At 33.3% G+C, this 18,090-nt stretch overlaps 1 protein-coding gene across 1 annotated transcript in view; it reads left to right on the forward strand.

Moving 5' to 3' along the window:
• Positions 1–3,566: 3,566 nt before the first annotated feature.
• The window catches only part of LOC125498200 (transcription factor PIL1-like), a 28,548-nt gene continuing 14,024 nt past the window's right edge, over positions 3,567–18,090 (forward strand). Inside the window, exons 1-2 of the mRNA XM_048645908.2 lie at positions 3,567–3,896; positions 4,916–5,008. Of these exons, the coding sequence (XP_048501865.1) occupies positions 3,651–3,896; positions 4,916–5,008 (339 nt within the window). The 5' untranslated portion in view covers positions 3,567–3,650. The remainder of the gene's footprint in view (positions 3,897–4,915; positions 5,009–18,090) is intronic.

An 18,090-nucleotide genomic window follows, 5' to 3' on the forward strand; every position in this document is an offset into this window, starting at 1 on the left:
TCTTCTTCGGCGCATAATTTCTCTTTCATTAACCGTCTTTCATGGTTGTCGCTCGCCGTCCTCGTGGCTCGCCATCCTCTATGGCTTGTGGCTCGCCGCTCTTCATCGCTCGTGGCTCGTGACTCGCCAGCCTTCGTCGCATGTCGCTCGTGGCTCGTGACGCACAAGGCCTCGACTCTCGTCGATGGTGGCTCGTGACGCGCAAGGCCTCGACCCTCGTCGAGGGTGGCTCGTGACGCGTAAGGCCTTGATCCTCGTCGAGTGTGGCTCGTAACGCGCAAGGGTCTTGTTCCTCGTGAACTCGTCGGCCTTTGTCAACGGCGGCTGAGAACTCGCAAGGATTTTTTAGGGCAGATTTTTTATTGCAGATTTTTATTTTTGTTTTAATTAATCCAGATTTTTTGTTCACTGTAAATCTGTAATGTATCTCAGAATTATTTTTTTTCATTTTTGTTCATTTTTCTTATTTTCTTTGTTCATTTTTGTTCACTGTAATGTAATCTTCTTATTTTAGATTTTTTGTTTACGGTAATGTAACTTTTTGTTCATTTTTTGTTCTTTTCTTTGTTCAGTTTTCTTTTTCTTATTGTTGTTTTTTCTTTGTTAGTTTCATTTCATTTTCTATATCTCGTTTTTCTCTTTGTTCAGTTTTCGTATCGTTTTGTTGTTGCAAGTTTCTGATTTTTTGCTATTTTTATGAATTTTTTTTATCTTTTGAATTTAATGGCAAAACGATTTTTTTTTTTTGCTTACACCTGTACATATTGTTGCGGTTTTGGCTAGACACCGCAGCAATATGCCTATTTTTTTATTATTAAATACTGCATATTGCCGCGGTTTTCTCAAGAAACCGCAGCAATATACTTTATGAAACTGATATAAGAAATATATATTGCTGCGGTTTTACCTAGAAACCGCAGCAATATATTAATTACCTATTGCTGCGCGGCCAAAACCGCCGCAATAGGCCATTTAATGACCGCAGCAATAAGCATTTATTCTACTAGTGTTTAGTTATTGTTTTATTGGAAAGTGAACAACATTTATGGAGCGAGATGCTCAATATGTGTTATGGAGCGGGTATTGTTCCTTTGAGTAGTCATGATCTAAAAGTTATTGAGGTTAATTTTTGGAAATTCCTAATTCGAAGTACCGAGCAGGAAGTTATGTTCATTTTAAGTTCAGTGTTTTTGCTGCAATTATTTTGACAAAAGTTCCAAATGTTCAAGTTAACTCAACCCTTTTGGTAAAGTTTAAATGAGCACACTAAGTGCCTATACGACTTTTACAAGCAGTCAAGAATTGATTATTTCCTTATATCTTTACACGTAACTAATATGTGAAATTGTTGACGTAAAACAAAAGATTTCAAAAGAAGATTGAAGTCTTGCAATGATTAGCAACACAATAGTAGTTGTGATTCTTTTTCCTCTCCATGGATGAATATGTGTTCTTTGGAACACGTGTGGTATTGATAAATTGTGCATTTAAACTATTTATGTAAATAAACTATGGATACAAGTGGGTAAAGGCCGATACCAAATAAGGTACGGCATGAACAACAACCCTTGGAGGATGGGTGATCTCCTTCCAAACCCTCGCTGGGTGGGTGAAGTCCAGCAAATAATAAAAATGGGACTTGTCCTGTGTAAGGCTTGCAAGCATAAATATTTAAACGATGGGGTGACGATCTCCATTAGCTTAGAGACAGTCGGCTCCTTGTGTAAGGAGCCCCTCTCTATTCGTGTTCGCTTTACCCAAATAAATTAAATGCTATAGACCCAAAGGGTTTTAAATGATCTAAGTGGTGATCTTCATGATAAAAATTCTTACTTTTATGCGATTGTGCAAGGATAGTAATCCTGAAATTTTTAAGCAAGCACCTTACTTGTGAAGCATGCTGAATTCTAGCATGAATTGTATATGAATGGTCTTAAGCCACCAAAAATGAGGTTTTGGGATGAGCTTATGTATTCAACTGTTGTTGAAATTTGTCCTTATGGCAAGGAACTTATTATCTGTAGTATATGTATGAGTACTCTTTATCGGACTTTCTAGTTAAGGGTTGCTGGTGTCGTAATAAAAACATTTCTAACTATTTGATTTTAAGTCTTTTTTGAAGTTTGGGATTGTTCGACTTGATGAGTAATAAACCGCACAACTATATTTTAAGCCACTAAAATGAATTTTTGTTGGACAGTGTGTGTAATCATTTTTTCTGATTTTGTTCTTGGAACCTGTCCTGGTGGGGGCAGGGTTCATTGTTAGTGATTTTGCAGGGTTTATGTCGAGGACTTGGAATATGATTATTGATCAAGAAGAAGATTTTTATGTTAGGAAATGGTGGATTGAGGTTAAAGTTAGATTCTTTGTTTGGAAGTATTCGTAATCTGTTATTTGATTTTCAAGTTGTTATGTTGTGGGCCCCTGACTCACAGATTCAGGATCGTTTTTATAAGTTTTGTTTCCTCTGTGAATAAATGTAAATTCGAGATTTGTTAAGTGTTGATTGTGTTTTGTGTATCTTAAGTGTGATTAGTTAGTAGCTCGGAAGTGCGGGCTGTTATACATAATTAAAGATATTAATGCTTAGAATTGGATATTGGCAAACACTTCAAATTCCTTAGATACAACTAAAAAAAGGAAGTGTGAGCCAATTACTTAATATCCTGACCTAGGACCATGAGAAGTTACTTAATAACTTGTTCTTTATTTATTATTTCATGATATGAAATTAGAAAAAATAAGTATATATTACAGGAGTATGAATCATAAAACAAGAAGAAGAAAAAAAACAACTAAACACATGCTTAGCTGTCAAAAGATCAACTCAACATAAAAACTTAAGTTGATAGTTGAGGGCTTGAGGCTCATAAATAAGTTTATATTGTATTACACCCTCTCATAATATATGTGGATGCAACACATCCTTCGTACTGTCATACATAACGTGTGGATGAAATTTGAATCTATGACCTTTATATATGCCACATGGACTTTGATATCATATCAAAGAACTCTAGAAATAGTTTCATATTCTATTATTATCATGCACATTACTTATGCTTGCTGGTTGCTGAAGTAGTTTTTTGATATTACCTCTCTACTTTTGTAGTTGCACCATTTGTTTTTGTGACAATATTCATTAACCAATTTTGTTAAGTTATCTCGCATTATTATATAAGAAAAAAACATAGTCAAGTAGGGTCTTATTAGATTTTTTCCAAATATCAAATTTTAATAATTTATACTTACATCTAATAAGAAATATTAACGTTCAAAAAATAATCTCATCTTGATAAATGTGAAAAAGTAAATGGTGTAATAAAAAATAGAGGAGTAATATAAAGTACGCCTAATCTGGACCACCTTTATATTCAATTTAATGGCCTCTTAAAATTTTCCTTCGGGAAGGGTTTTACTTTTACAATTAGCCAATTGGCTTAAGCTACTTCCTAGAACAGAAGGGACACTTAAAGTCCCAACAATCAACATGAGTAGACCTTCCAAGTGTCAAGCAAGGACCGACTTTACATACTGTTACTGTATACACAATACACGACAGAGAGTGTAAATTGTTTTCCAATACTCCTATTTCTAATTTCTTCAGTTACGATTTTATCATTTCTATCAACAAAGGAAAAGGAAGCATGAGAAACCAAAAAGAGGCGTGCATTGATTGTGGTTTTAGAAGCATTAATATTAGAAGTTCGTCTTCTTCTACTGGTGATGAGGACGTTGATGATAATTTTCATCTTATTGCTAATCATCAATTATCATTGCCTAATGATAATCCTTTTCGAGTTGTCCCGGAACTCATTCAGAATTATCATAAAATGTTAGCAGCTGATAGTGACCGTGGCGATCCTAACGATGACATTTATTTGCTAGATGAGGTATCTTTATTTTCTTTTGTAGTTATCTTATGTATTTCTTTATTTTTTTATTTGGAATATTGACACTATATGCAATTAAAAAGAAATCTTATAATATTTTTCAATATATAAGAAATGATATATTTATAGGAGGTCTTGTTTGATTCGTCTTACTGAATTCAGACTTTATTAATTCAATGATTATAATTTTTACGAATACATAATGAAAAATACTTAAGGTCTAATAAGTACTTTAACTATCAATTGTGATATTTACAAAAGGAAAAACATAGCTATGAGAAGGAGTCTCCTTAGATTTGGCTTGATATAGGCTTTTAAAATATTAAATTTGTGTAATTTTTACTAAAAAATTAATTAAAGATATTAATAATTGAATATGTCCGTTGAAATATTGCAAACTTAATTGTTGCAAATTTATAATAGAAAAAGAATAGAGAAAGTATAATACAAGTTTGTCTAGTTTATACTCTATTTATTTCATATTAATTACAACATTTTTCGTATTTGGTCTTCCTATTATAATTGCAACACTGTTACTTAAAACATAGACGTACTAATTTTATGTCAGTTCTCACTTAACAACTATACTTCACACCTTTATCGAAAAAGATGAAACAATAATAAAATACTACCTACTAGGCTACTATATATACATCCACTCTACGAAGAATGTCTTGGCCGAGTGGTTAAGATTGAGGTGTTGTGAACGATAGGTTACAGGTTCGATTCCCCCTCCCTTTCTTTGTACTTTGTACCGAAGATAAAAAAAAATGATCATATTCCATTTTTTCTACTTTAATTTAAAGATTTGTGCACAAGGTTGCAACCGTTGTAATTAATATGAATTAAAAGGAGTAATTTTTATGGTAGATTGATAGTATTAAAAACAACATATACACGTTACGGTACACCTTAGTGTAAAGTGAATGCGTCCGTAGTTAGTTTGTACCAGATTATGTGCCCACTAATATTCTTAAGCCAAGGAATATCATTTTTTGGTTGCATATTGGTATGAACAGAAGCAAAAGGACAAACGAAGAAGACAGAAGAAGAATAAGCGGATTAGTGGCAAGTTACAGACGTTACGGAATCTTATTCCTCATTGTTACAAGGTGAAGTAAATTCTTGCTATTAACAAGCGCTCTTGATTTCACAATTTTGTGTTCCACTTTCTTTTAAATTTGACGATTGTATTGGATAATATTATATAATAGATTGCTTATCCCTCTAAAATTAACTACATGGTACAAGATATGTTAAGATTGAATTGGGCTAAAATTTGGGGGTTGCTAAATGCAACTTTCTTTACCATGTACAACCCATCTAAATTCCAAAATTACTCTTATTCACTCACAACTCATTTCTCCCTCTTCCTCTCCTCTCTCATCACCCTCTTCCTCTTCGAAGATTTATGGTTCACGAAATTTCACAAATTCGTCCACCATCATACCCCAAATTCGTTTCCAAGCTCTTCAATCTTTTCGAAAATGTTGGAAAATTGATAAATTACTAGATATTATACACATTTCGGGTTCAACATCAAGCGAATAAGTTTTTTGAATTTCGTCCAACTTTCTTTCAGAATTTCGAAGGGAATATTGGTATTTCGTGCAAGGTGCACGAAACAGATCCAATTGTTTCGTGCAGATTGCACGAAACAGAATCATCTATTTCGTGTAGTCCACACGAAACAGAATCAATTGTTTCGTGTAATCTACACGAAACGGAATCATCTGTTTCATGTAGTCTACACGAAACAGACATTTTGAAAAAAAAAATTACAACTTGAATCTGCGAAAAAAAATTCACAACCTGCATCATAATTACGAAAAAAAATTCACAACTTACATCAAATTAAATTCGATTGGGTCAAAATTATGGTCCATTGAATATCAAATTAAAATTTATAGATCTTCGATGAAGTTTTTTATATCTAACAGTTGAGAGGAGGAGAGAATATTTTTAGAGAGAGAAAGGGGTTTTTAGAAAGAATATGATAATAAGGGTTTTTTGGGTTTTTTTTAAAGTTGCGTTAGTAAAGTGAGGCTGCGTTTAGCAACCATGTAAAATTTTACTCCCTCTGTTTCAAAATTTTAATATGTTAAGATCCGTTTCAAAACATGTTATGGAGGAGATACATGGTACAAGCCACAAGGTATTCACGCTTACGAAAATTTGCTTTGATCACAAATATCTCTCATAATATGATAAATAAAAATTATAAAATTATATTATTGGATTCTTCATGAAAAATACTATAATAACATTAATTTTTTAAATTCTTTTATCCACATAAATTATAAGTAATTAACGGTCAAAGTTTGACCCAGGCCCGGCTAAGGCCCTGTGCAGGGTGAGCAACTGCACAGGGTCCCAAAAAATATAAGGGCCCAATTTTTTTTTTTTTTTTTTTTGGTGTTGACAGTCGAGAGAAAAAAAATTACTAGGCAATTCTTGGGCCCTCATTAATTTAGGCATCTTGAAAATCCACGCACAGTGCAATTCCCTATTCTCCCCCATTAATTTACTCCACCTTTTTCAATTCTCCAAAATTTCATTAATGGCGCTCCCTCCAAAACTCCATTAATGACTCCATCTTTTCCAATTTCAAGCCAGGAAATCTTAAGCAATTAAACCTTGTGTTCTTTCATCTAAAAGAACCAAAATCTCTGTGTTTTTTTTCCTTCTAAATTACCCTTCAATCAACGTTCTAATTCAACAACCTAATCCCCAATTTCTAAAGAAAAAAAGAAAATCGTTTGTGAATTGTGAGTTTAGTTGATGTTTCACACCTTAGTAATTCCAGTTATTCAACCATCACCATGTTCTTCAAACAAACTCTCATATTCTGATATTCACATCTGGCACTTGAAGGTAATTTCTAAATTATGAAAATTTTGTTATTTAATTGTTTTTTATTTTGATAATCTGACATTTTGGGTTAATATTTTCTGGTTATTTCTTGGGGCTTTGAATTATTCAGTTATCAAATTTGAAATTTTGATATTTCATTTACTAATTGGACACTTCTTGATAATGGTTTATGTAGCTTCCTTAGTTTGTTATATTAATCTGGTGTGTGCAGGCTGTCATTTTTATCAAATTTATGTAAGTTAATATCTTCTATTTGTTAGTTGTACATATATCTCGTTGTAATCTCTTTTTTATCCTTTTAGTTTGTTGTAACTACTCCTAGTTTACACTTTACAGTAATACTATATAGGTTTTACTTTAAAAGTTTAAATACATGAACTGTAAAATGAAATCATCATCTTCTCCTTTAAGATTCAGGTAATCAAGTTGGTAGGTTCGGTTTTACATCGTTTTTTTTTTTTTTTACTTTTTGATATAAATATAAATTGTCTTTTTTACCGTTTGGGGCCTCATTTTTTTTAGCACAGGGCCCCTAGATGATACGAGATGGCCCTGGTTTGACCTCAAAAATCGTGCATGCCTTATATTTTGAAACAGAGGAAGTAAGGAATATTATTGATCGTGGAATTAAAAATATTTATAGTAAAATAATTGATAAACCTAACTAGAGTAGCAGGAGGAGATAATGAAACATTCCTTAAAACAATATAATACTCCCTCCGTCTTTTTTTATTTGCTACATTTTGCCATTTAGGGGTGTCTCAATTTATTTGCTACATTTGCAAATATTTCCATATATAGTACATAGGTCCCACACTTTATTTACAAATTTGTCATCACTCCCTTCTTGATTTTGTAAATGTTTCCATATATAATACATAGGTCCCACAATTTACCTATTTGTTTTTTTGTTAATTCCATTTATGTCAATGGTCCCCACTCCCTCCTTGGTCTTTGTGAAAAAGTGCTTGTAGCAAATAAAAAAAGACAGAGGGAGTACTTTCCAAATATTATCTCTGAATATTTATTTCCTAGCTACTCTATCTAAGTAAATTCTTCTAGATAGACCTAGGGAATACCTAAATCTATAAATTTAGGATATAGGAAATACCTAAATCTATCCTAACACCCCCGCAATTGTAATATATGGCGGTAATACGCAAAATGCGGTTGGAGATAAAAGATAAATACAATAAAGTAAATTTTTTATTATGAGTCATAGTTGCACATCAATCATATGAACTGGAACTTGTCTTCATTGAGGTTGATCCACAAACCAATGATGTCGGTTGCGAAAATTTTTAAGGTTTTTTTTGGAGCATAATTAGGGAGCTTGTCTTGGCAACCAACCGTTTGAGTCTTTTAGGGGACTCAAACGGGGGTAATTTGGTCATTTTATGCGTTGGAAGATTTCACGCGCGTGTAGATGACATTTGCTTGGTACCAATGCTAGGTTATAATGGTACCATTCTTCGAAAATATTGATACCTTGGTACCAGTCCTGATAACAATTTGATAGCAATGTCAAGTTATAATGGTACCATTGTGTTTTATTTTGGGTGTTTGAGTCTTTTTTGGACTCTAACCGTTGGTTACCAAGCCTTTCTCATAACTAGGTCACATTGGGTAACAGTGTTTCTAGAGTAAAATCAAGCTCATATCAGGTAATATGTTTTTTTTTAAAGCAAAACCATACTCATTATTATATTAAAACCTTGTCTCATCATGACATAAGGAGAACCAATAAATCCTATGTCATGACTAGACCTGTCGATCAGTTTGGTTAATGAACTGCTGGTTGAACTGAACAAACTGAAATTTAACTGAACTGGGAGTAACTGTAACTGAAATCAACTGAAAAATGCTAAACTGAAACTGAAATAAACTGTAAATGAAAAACCAGAACTGAACTGCAACTGAACTGAAACAAACTGTAACTGAAAATAACTGCGAAAAACTGAAAAGTTGATCGATCAACTGAACTGAACTGAACTGAATATTTAACTGAATTAACTGAACTGATTCAAACTGAAATTGAAACTGAACTGAACTAATTCAAACAAAACTAAACTGAAACTGAATTGAACTGATTCAAACTGAAATTTAACTGAACTAAAACTGATTCAAACTGAACTTTTTAAAACTGGTTTTTAATTGTTCACGAACCGAATTCACATATTAGCTGAATTTATGATAGTACCTCCAACTCACATAGAAACACATAAAATGAACTCACACTGTGCCAGCCTTTAATATAGTTGAGCGTCAAAATAAAGCGTCGCCCATGCTTTAATTTTCAACGCTCAAAATTGGGAGATAAATTATCTTTTGACGCTAGGTTTGTCGCTCTATTAGTGACGCACATGACACCTTGAGCCCACCAGCAACATCACAAAGGGCGTCGGACAATAACCAATGTGCGACACATATGCTTGTACATCTCAAAATAGGTTGCGTCGGACTATGTCCAACATCCAACGCAAATCACGGTTATTTTATTAAAAAAAATATAAAGTTACAAATTTATATAGAATTTATTAGTTTATCAATGTAAATAACACTTATGTTTGATTCTGCACATAATTTATTAGTTTTACTATCAAAAATGTATTACAAACCACTATTCGATTTCGAATGACAGAAAAAAAAATATGTAAAATAGATACAAATAAATTACATTTTTGCATAAGTAAAAGAAAATGTAAAACCAAACTGAATCTAGAACAATGAGAAATAAACTGGGCAGACGACGACTGTCGACGTTTGCAATGAGCTTGAATAGGAAGAAGGCTTCGAGAAGAAGCAAATCCGGATCTGAAAACAAACAAAAAGAATTTCAGAACTTAAAATTTAAAGAAAATACTAGATCGGAAAAATAAACCCTAGACTAGGACAAATGCCATAAAAATAAACAAAAAATCTGATATAAAAAAAACAAAATGATATTATTTTCAGTTGCACGAAAAATGAAAAAACTAACATTCAGATAAGAAATTAAAACAAAAAATGAAAATGGAAAAGCAAGCAAATCAGATATAGAAAATGAAAGGGAAATTCTATGCTGTACCCCCGAATTTTTGCGTTTTACACGTTGTACCCTTTCGTTTTGGGACTTACACACTATACCCTTTAAGTACTTGTAATCTACACGTGATGCCCTTAATAAGTGTTTTAATTCTAACTTTTGTTAACAGCTACTTAAACCCCTAATTAACCTCTTAACTCAACCCTCTAATTAACCTCTTAACTCAACCCCCTAATTAATTTAGCCCCTAATTAACCCCGGATTGAACCCCATCCAATTTTCACCACCCACCCACCTTGACCCACCCACCCACTGCCCCGCCTCCACAACCGCTACAACATCGCCACCACTGAACTCAATCACCAACCCCCACCAGCAACCTTACCCACCTCCATCACCGGTACCTTAGCCGCCCCTTCCCCACCCACCATCCACCTACGAACCACCCCCAACCACAAACCACTAAAACTACCAGACCACCCAAACACCACCAAAATTCAGAACTGAAAGTCTAAAACCACCAAATCCACCAGTATACCACCGAAAACCACAACCAAAACCAACTCGAAACCCATCAACCTCCACGAAACTCAACCGAAAACTTAGCCACAATCACAAGAAAACCCAGCCTCGAAATTCAAACGAAAACCCATAAAATCAAACCAAATCAAACGAAAACCCACAAAATCAAACCAAATCAAACCTATAAAATCAATCAAATTTAGGATCCACAAAAACAAACAAACTCGAAAATCAAGCCCGCTGAATAAGAAGATCGAAAATCAAACCTATAAAATAAGAAATTTAAAATCGAAATCTAAAAATGGTGTTGGTGGTATTTTCGGTGGATTAGTAGTGTTTTGGGTGGTCGTCGGTGGTGATTTCGGCTGATGAAAACGCAGCAAATATCTTCTAGAGCAATTGAGAAAGTGGATGTGATAAAATTATAGTGTAAAATATCAAATCTTCACCACCAAAATCAAGTCCAAAATGGAAGATTAGTGGCAACATCAAAAAAGTGAACTCACTCTTTCGTTTTCCTCTGCTTTCCACTCGAACGGCGCCGGTGAAACTGCGAAGACCAGCAGCGGACAACGACGCGTAAGAGAATGCTGAGATTCAATGGTGTACGTGAAGATGGGAGAGGAATGAGGAAGATGAAGAGGGAGGCTGTGAGGAACTAGTATGAGAGAAAAGACAAAAGAGGGAGGGTTTTGGGATAGGGAGGGATCCAATGGTTGGATTTTGATCTTTTTCAAATCAATGGTCTTAGTTCATAATCCATGACATTTTTTTTTGACCAATGAGAATTGAGAATGTCCAATTACATGGATTGCTAACTTAATCAATGGTTGGATTTTCATCTTTCTAAAATTAATGGCCTAAACTACTAATAAACTATTATTGTATTTTGATACTAGTTTTTATATGCACGCGATGCGTGTGAAAATACGTAGAAATTTTTTTTTTTTAGAAGATGTAGAAAATTAAATTAATTATTAATTATATCTAATAAATTAGGGATGTTTCAATTGTTGATGGTTTTCTTTTTGTAATGTCTTTTTTTTATTTTTTAAATTAATTAGGTAGATTCTTTTTTTATTTTAATTTTTTTAATTAAAGTAAGTACTTAGAATAGAGATGTAATGAGGGTAAAATGAGATTTCTAATATTTTGGTGTCCTACCTCTCTTCCCATATAGAATAGAGATTATTTTAATTTGAGTATTGTAAATTTCTAATTCTAATATTATTAGTTTAGTAACTTTAAAAATTAGTAATGTTATTATAACTTAATAGAAATTATAAACTTTCAAAATTAAATTAGCATTATTGATTTTTAAGAAATTATTTTCTAAATTTATAAATTAGAAATATGTGAACATGTTACATGCGGTGATTAGGATTAATTTAATACTAACATGTAAGATGTAACATAATAACAGTTAACCTACTACTACTACCTGTATAGGTCTTACATTAATACTTAAGTTATTGGTTATAAACTTATATTAATCCAAGGTTATTAAGGTATATTTCTTATAACCTTAATTATACAATTATTTATTATTACTCAGCTATAATTTGGTTGTATTCAGTTAAGTGAACTTATGTACGTTATAACAAGCCTTAATCAGTACTAGACCTTAGCTTATAGTATACTACATATAGAATTTTCCTTTTCATTCATATCTTACTAAAAGCATAAGGTTTACTACGACATAGTAACAATAATTAACTACTTGTTTCAATTCAATTAGATGATTTGGGTTTCAAATGAACTTAACTTAAAGACGATTACCTTAAGATATTGTTACTTCTATTAAGTTAATTAATTAACTTACATTGATACATTTGTTGATATTATCCAATACCATTATCTTAAACGAACTTACGCCATCTTGAATTAGCTAATCGACTTACATCGATACATCGATCTAATCCAATATTAACTTGTTTCAATTCAAATTAGATGTTTTGAGTTTCGATATGAATTTAACTTAGAGACGATTAACTTAAATGAAGCATTGTTATATTGAACCAATCTATTGAGTTATACTGTTCTACATCTGCTTGAATTAGATGCTTTCGGTTCCGAAATGAATTCAACTTAAAGATGATTAATTTAAGTAGAATACTATTATTATCTTGAAATAAACTTAGGGTACTGTTTAAATAGATGTTTTGAGTTTCAATATGAATTTAACGTATGAAGATTAACTTAAATGGAGTATGTTATATTAACCAATCTACTGAGTTACTCATTCTACATTTGTTGCAACTGAATTAGATGCTTTCGTTCCAAAATGAACTCAACTTAAAGATAATTAACTTAAGTAGAGTATTGTTATTATTGAATTAGTTTATCGACTTACATTGATACACTCATTCCAATAACAACAGTTTCAATTTAAGTGAACGTTTTGAGTTTCAATTACTTTATCGACTTACGTTGATACATTCATCTAATCTAATATCAATTGTAATTTCTTTTAGTTTGGCTAAGATACGTGAGTTTCAAATTGAATATAACTCGTTAACGATTAACTTAAATGGAGTATTGTTATCTTGATTTCACTTATCGATTCACATAGATACTTGAGCTAATCCATAATCAACTTATTTTACGTCGATTATAGGCTTTCAATTTTCAAATGCATAGAGCTTAATGACTAATATAGATATATTAATCCATTGAACTAATACACTAAGAGTAAGACATTAATATAACAACTTTTTTAAAACGTATAATCGTCTTTTGAGAAAGTTTATAATAATTTATATTGATATGAGACGTCCTTTTTAAACCAAATATGATATGATTTGCATACAACTAAAAGTTTGAATAGACTTACATAAATTTGTCTTATTCCAAATCATATATATTAGTAATAAAGTACACTTTTACCGATGTCACTTTCATTCACGTTTTTATGAAGTACAACTGTTTTTTTGAGGCAATTGTGGAAGTATCGACAACACTTATTTGTTGCATTAATTTTTAACCGGACCCGAAAAAACACTTGGCCAAAATCGACATGAAGCTCAATTTTTCCCGAACAAATACAAGAGTGTGATTAACTTCTACCCGAACCGATGCGATTATCGTCGAAGTTATGTGATTTTCGTCAATAATTGAAATAAACCGAAACGAAACTGAAAATAACCGCAACAAATTTTAACTGCTATGGATTCAACCGTTGGTTTGTTTAACTGTTTGGTTAAAACTGATTTAAACTGCAACTGAACTGAACTGAAAATGGAAAGGAAAAAACTGAATTAAACTGAACTGAAAAGTTTGTTAACTGAACTGAACTGTTAATTATTTCAACTGATACAAACTGAACTGATATCAACTGAACTGTTTGGTTATAACCATAACTGAACTGTTGAACTGAATTGACACCTCTAGTCATGACACAGGAGGAGCCCAAACTTTTGAGTGAGGGAATTTTTGGTTGAAGAACCATATATAGTTAAGTTCTTAATTGGTGGAGGGGGTTTATGGTGAAAAACCACGTAAGTTAGGTTATTGATTGGTGGAAGGAGTTTATAATTGAGGAACCAAGTAAGCTAGGTTCTTTAATTGATGGAGGGAGTTTATGGTAGATGGAATGGGAACTGAACTCGAACAAAAGGAATGTAATGGAATATGTATTCTGTGAGCAGATAGAAAGAAGATTTTAAATTGTGTATTTTTCGAAGAGAAAAAATGAGCTATTTATGGGAGAGAAAATGGACAAATGTAACTGGTGAATTAATGAGAGAATCTCCAACATTCATAAGAATTAACTCAGTAAATAATGGAAATTAATAAAACTGTTACAAAAGTGTAACAACCAAGAAATTTAAAAAGGATAAAAATTAAACCAAGTGGGCCTTAAGAATAACAGTTACACACATGCGTGTACCGAGCCGGGCAGGCCGGCGCGTGTGCAACAATTGACGAACGACGTCAGCGTGCGGGAGATTGTCCACTATCTCCTCCATAACATATTTCACACATTATAAAACACTTCTATATATATTAAGTTACAACTTCCTTCACCATCACTGTGGGACAACAATAAAGAAATTTAACAACTTCCAAGGATCAACACCAACTATTCTAACAATCTCCCACTTGGTTCAAACTTGTGCCAATTTCAAGGAAAAAGAAGATCAGGAAAAACATTGCTAGGTGAAGAAAATCTTGAACTCTCCAACTAACCGATTTCGAGTACCAGTTCCCGCATATACATTATGCCATAACAACTATGTCTCATGATTGCTTTAGAGAATAGCCCGCGTCTAACTAGTCCCCACAATCACGTAGGTGAGTTCATCAAGTGTAAACTGCTCGCACACCCCAACAAGGGCTATGAAGTATGAATATGATCATCTTCAACCATGCTGTATAAACATACTAAAGGGTACAACATACAACGATACTTGAATAATACCTCAAGGTTTTTATTATCAACATGATTACAAGCAATAGCTCCACAATTTCGTTAGACCACATTGAATCTGGTAAACCAGATTGTGCATCCATCATGGGCTACTACATAGGCGTGTTCAATCCCATTCCTTTAGCAGTTTCTGAAACTAGTTTCCTGTCTAGGCCTTTAGCTAATGGATCCGCTAAATTTATCTCTAATCTTGTATACTTAAGAGAGATTGCACCAAATTTGATCAAACTACAAACAACATGATGTTTTAGGCGTATATGCCTACTCTTGCCATTGTATGCCTTATTCTTGGCAATATGAATGACCGCTTGTGAGTTACAATGAAGTAAAATAGATGGCACTGACTTTTCTTACAAAGGAAAATCAGCCACGAGATTTCTCAACCACTTTGCTTCCCGACCAGCCATCTTCAAAGCAATAAACTCAAATCCTATTGTAGATTTTGCAATGCATGTCTGTTTGGAGGATTTCCAAGATAATACTTCTCCTGCTAAAGTAAACAAAAAATCATTGGTAGAGTGTATGTCATCACTCTCCGAGATCCAGTTAACATCATAATATCCCTCCAAAATAAGAGGATGACCACTATAACACAATTCAAGACTCACAAACCCTTTAAGATACTTGAACATACGAAGTTATGAACCAGACCATTCCAATGATTATGACTGGAGTTATGAGTATACCTGCTCAATATGCTCATTGCATTAGCTATACTGGGATGATAATAATTCTTCAAAAACATAAGACTTTTAATAATCTTAGCATACTTAACCTGAACGAAGTATTCTTCTTCAAAGACATACTAGCATCATAGGGAGCTCGAACAGGCTCCAAATCAAAATAACCAATTTTTTTATGAACCTTTTCAACATAGTGAACTTGACTAAGTTTGGAACCAGAAGTAGTCTTCTTAATGTTACTCCTGAAATCACATCTTCCTCACCCATATCTTTCATGTCGAAGGAAGATATGAGCAAGGACTTGGTTGAGTTAACAACGCACATAATAGTACCAAAATTGAGCATATCATCACATAGAGAGCAATAATCACATAATCAAAAGAATCATATCTCACATAAATCTATGAATCAGTATCACAAGTTCTGAAATCAAGAGATAAAACAACACTATCAAACTTATCATGTTACTGCTTAGGAGCTTGTTTTAGGCCATACAAAGACTTTATAGTTCTACATACCTTATGTTCTTGACCAACAATCCTCTAAAACTATGAGGTTGCTCTATATAAATTTCCTCATTAAATCACCATTCATAATTGCAGTTTTCACATCCATTTGATGCACATAAAGACCATAAATGGAAGCAATAGCAAACAACACCCTAATACATGCAATCTTAGTAATCGGGAAATAGGTATCAAAGTAATCAAAATCTTTCTTTTGAGTAAAACCCTTAGCAACGAGTCTAGCCTTAAACTTATGAATGGATCCATCAGACTTAAGTTAGGTAGATCCACAACCTCCCAAGTATAGTTAGGCACTAGTAGAATAAACGCTACTTGCTGCGGTTAAAAAGTGCCCTATTGCTGCGGTTTTGGGCGCGCAACAATTAAGGGGGTAGCAATAGGTATTAATAATATTGCTGCGGTTTTAAACCGCAGCAATATATACCAATATTGCTGCGGTTTTTTAGGCCAAACCGCAACAATATGTTTGTTTCTTATTAAAAAAATACAACGTATTGCTGCGGTTTTGGCTAGAAACCGCAGCAATATCTTGATCTATTGCTGCGATTTTTGGTAAAAACCGCAACAATAGGTCCTAACACGTGCAAAAATTTTTTTTTTTTTTGCAATTAATTTTTTTGCATATTGCAATTAAATTTCAAAGAATATCATTCCTTCAAGAGACTAGCACTGAAGTACCATACCACAAAAGTAACTAAACCAAATCACTACATATTCAATAAAAATAATATTTAACAAACCCTAATTACAAAAATATATATAAAAAAATAAAACAGAACTAATAAGCAAAAATTTAAAAAAACGAAAAAGAAAAAAAATAAGAGATACATAATACTTCTGAGATAAGAAAATGGAATTAACAAAATACAAAATTTACATTGAATTAATAAAGAATATTAAAAATTAAAGGAATAAGCAAAAATTTAAAACAACGAAAAAGAAAAAAAAAATTGAGATACAGAAGGATTCTAAGATACGAAAATGGAATTAATAAAGAATACAAGATATACATTGAATCAATAAGATTAAAGGAAAATTGATTAGATCTTGAAACCCTAAACATTAGAGACACTTGGCGCGGACAGCGAACGAGCTCGACGAACCAATGACGAACATGACGGTCGATGGCGACCGACTGGGAGCAAAAACGGTGGTGGAGACGAACGACGGCGACCGACTGGGAGCAAAAACGGTGGTGGGTACAACGGCGACCGGCGACAGAGCGAAGAACTAACGAACCAATGACGAACAAACTAACGAACTCGAGACGTTAAGGGCGACGAAGGGGCGAACGACGTTGTTGGTGACGAATGAACGCCGGCGAACAAGGATGGGAGAGAGAGGAGATGAAGAGAAACGACTTTGTTGTTGAGAGGCTCTAAGGGCTAAATCGTTCGCTTATTTATGGTAAGCGTATGGTAAGCGTATGTATACTGAATAAGCGAAGAAAGCCAGAAATGAAGGAGGAGAGAGCCGGAAATGAAGGAGGAGAGAGAGAGGAAAGAGAGGAGAGAGAGGAGAGAGGAGAGAGAGGAGAGAGGAGAGAGAGAGAAGAGAGAGTTTGCCCTAAACGGCTGATGAGGAGGAAATGAGAGAGAGAGAGAAATTTTTTGTTAAACGGTTGAGGAGAAGGAACAAAACCCTAATGGGCCGCGCGTATTTTTTATTTAAAAAAGTCTATTGCTGCGGTTTATTTTAGGAACCGCAGCAATAGGTTGAAATAATAATTTTTTATATTATTGTAATATATTGCTGCGGTTTTGGCCAGAGACCGCAACAATATATTTGGTCCAATAGTCAAAAAATTTCAAAAAAATTTCGTTGAAACCATATTGCTGCGGTTTTCGATAGAAACCGCAACAATATAGTTTTTTATATTTTTTCTTTTTTTTAACGTGATATATTGCTGCGTATGGGTAAAACCGCAGCAATATCACCGCAGCAAATAGCATTTATTCTACTAGTGAGACATAATAAACTCGATTTCGCTATCAATGGCTTTCTTCTATAACACAACATTAACATATCTCATGGCTTCATCATAGGTCTTAGGATCATCCCCAACAATAAAAGCAGGTAGAAAAGACTCATCTAAATCATTACCATACTCTATCATAAAAGTAGTAATAAAATC

Source organism: Beta vulgaris, chromosome 6 (genome assembly GCF_026745355.1).
Source record: "Beta vulgaris subsp. vulgaris cultivar EL10 chromosome 6, EL10.2, whole genome shotgun sequence".
NCBI classification, from domain to species: domain Eukaryota; kingdom Viridiplantae; phylum Streptophyta; class Magnoliopsida; order Caryophyllales; family Amaranthaceae; genus Beta; species Beta vulgaris.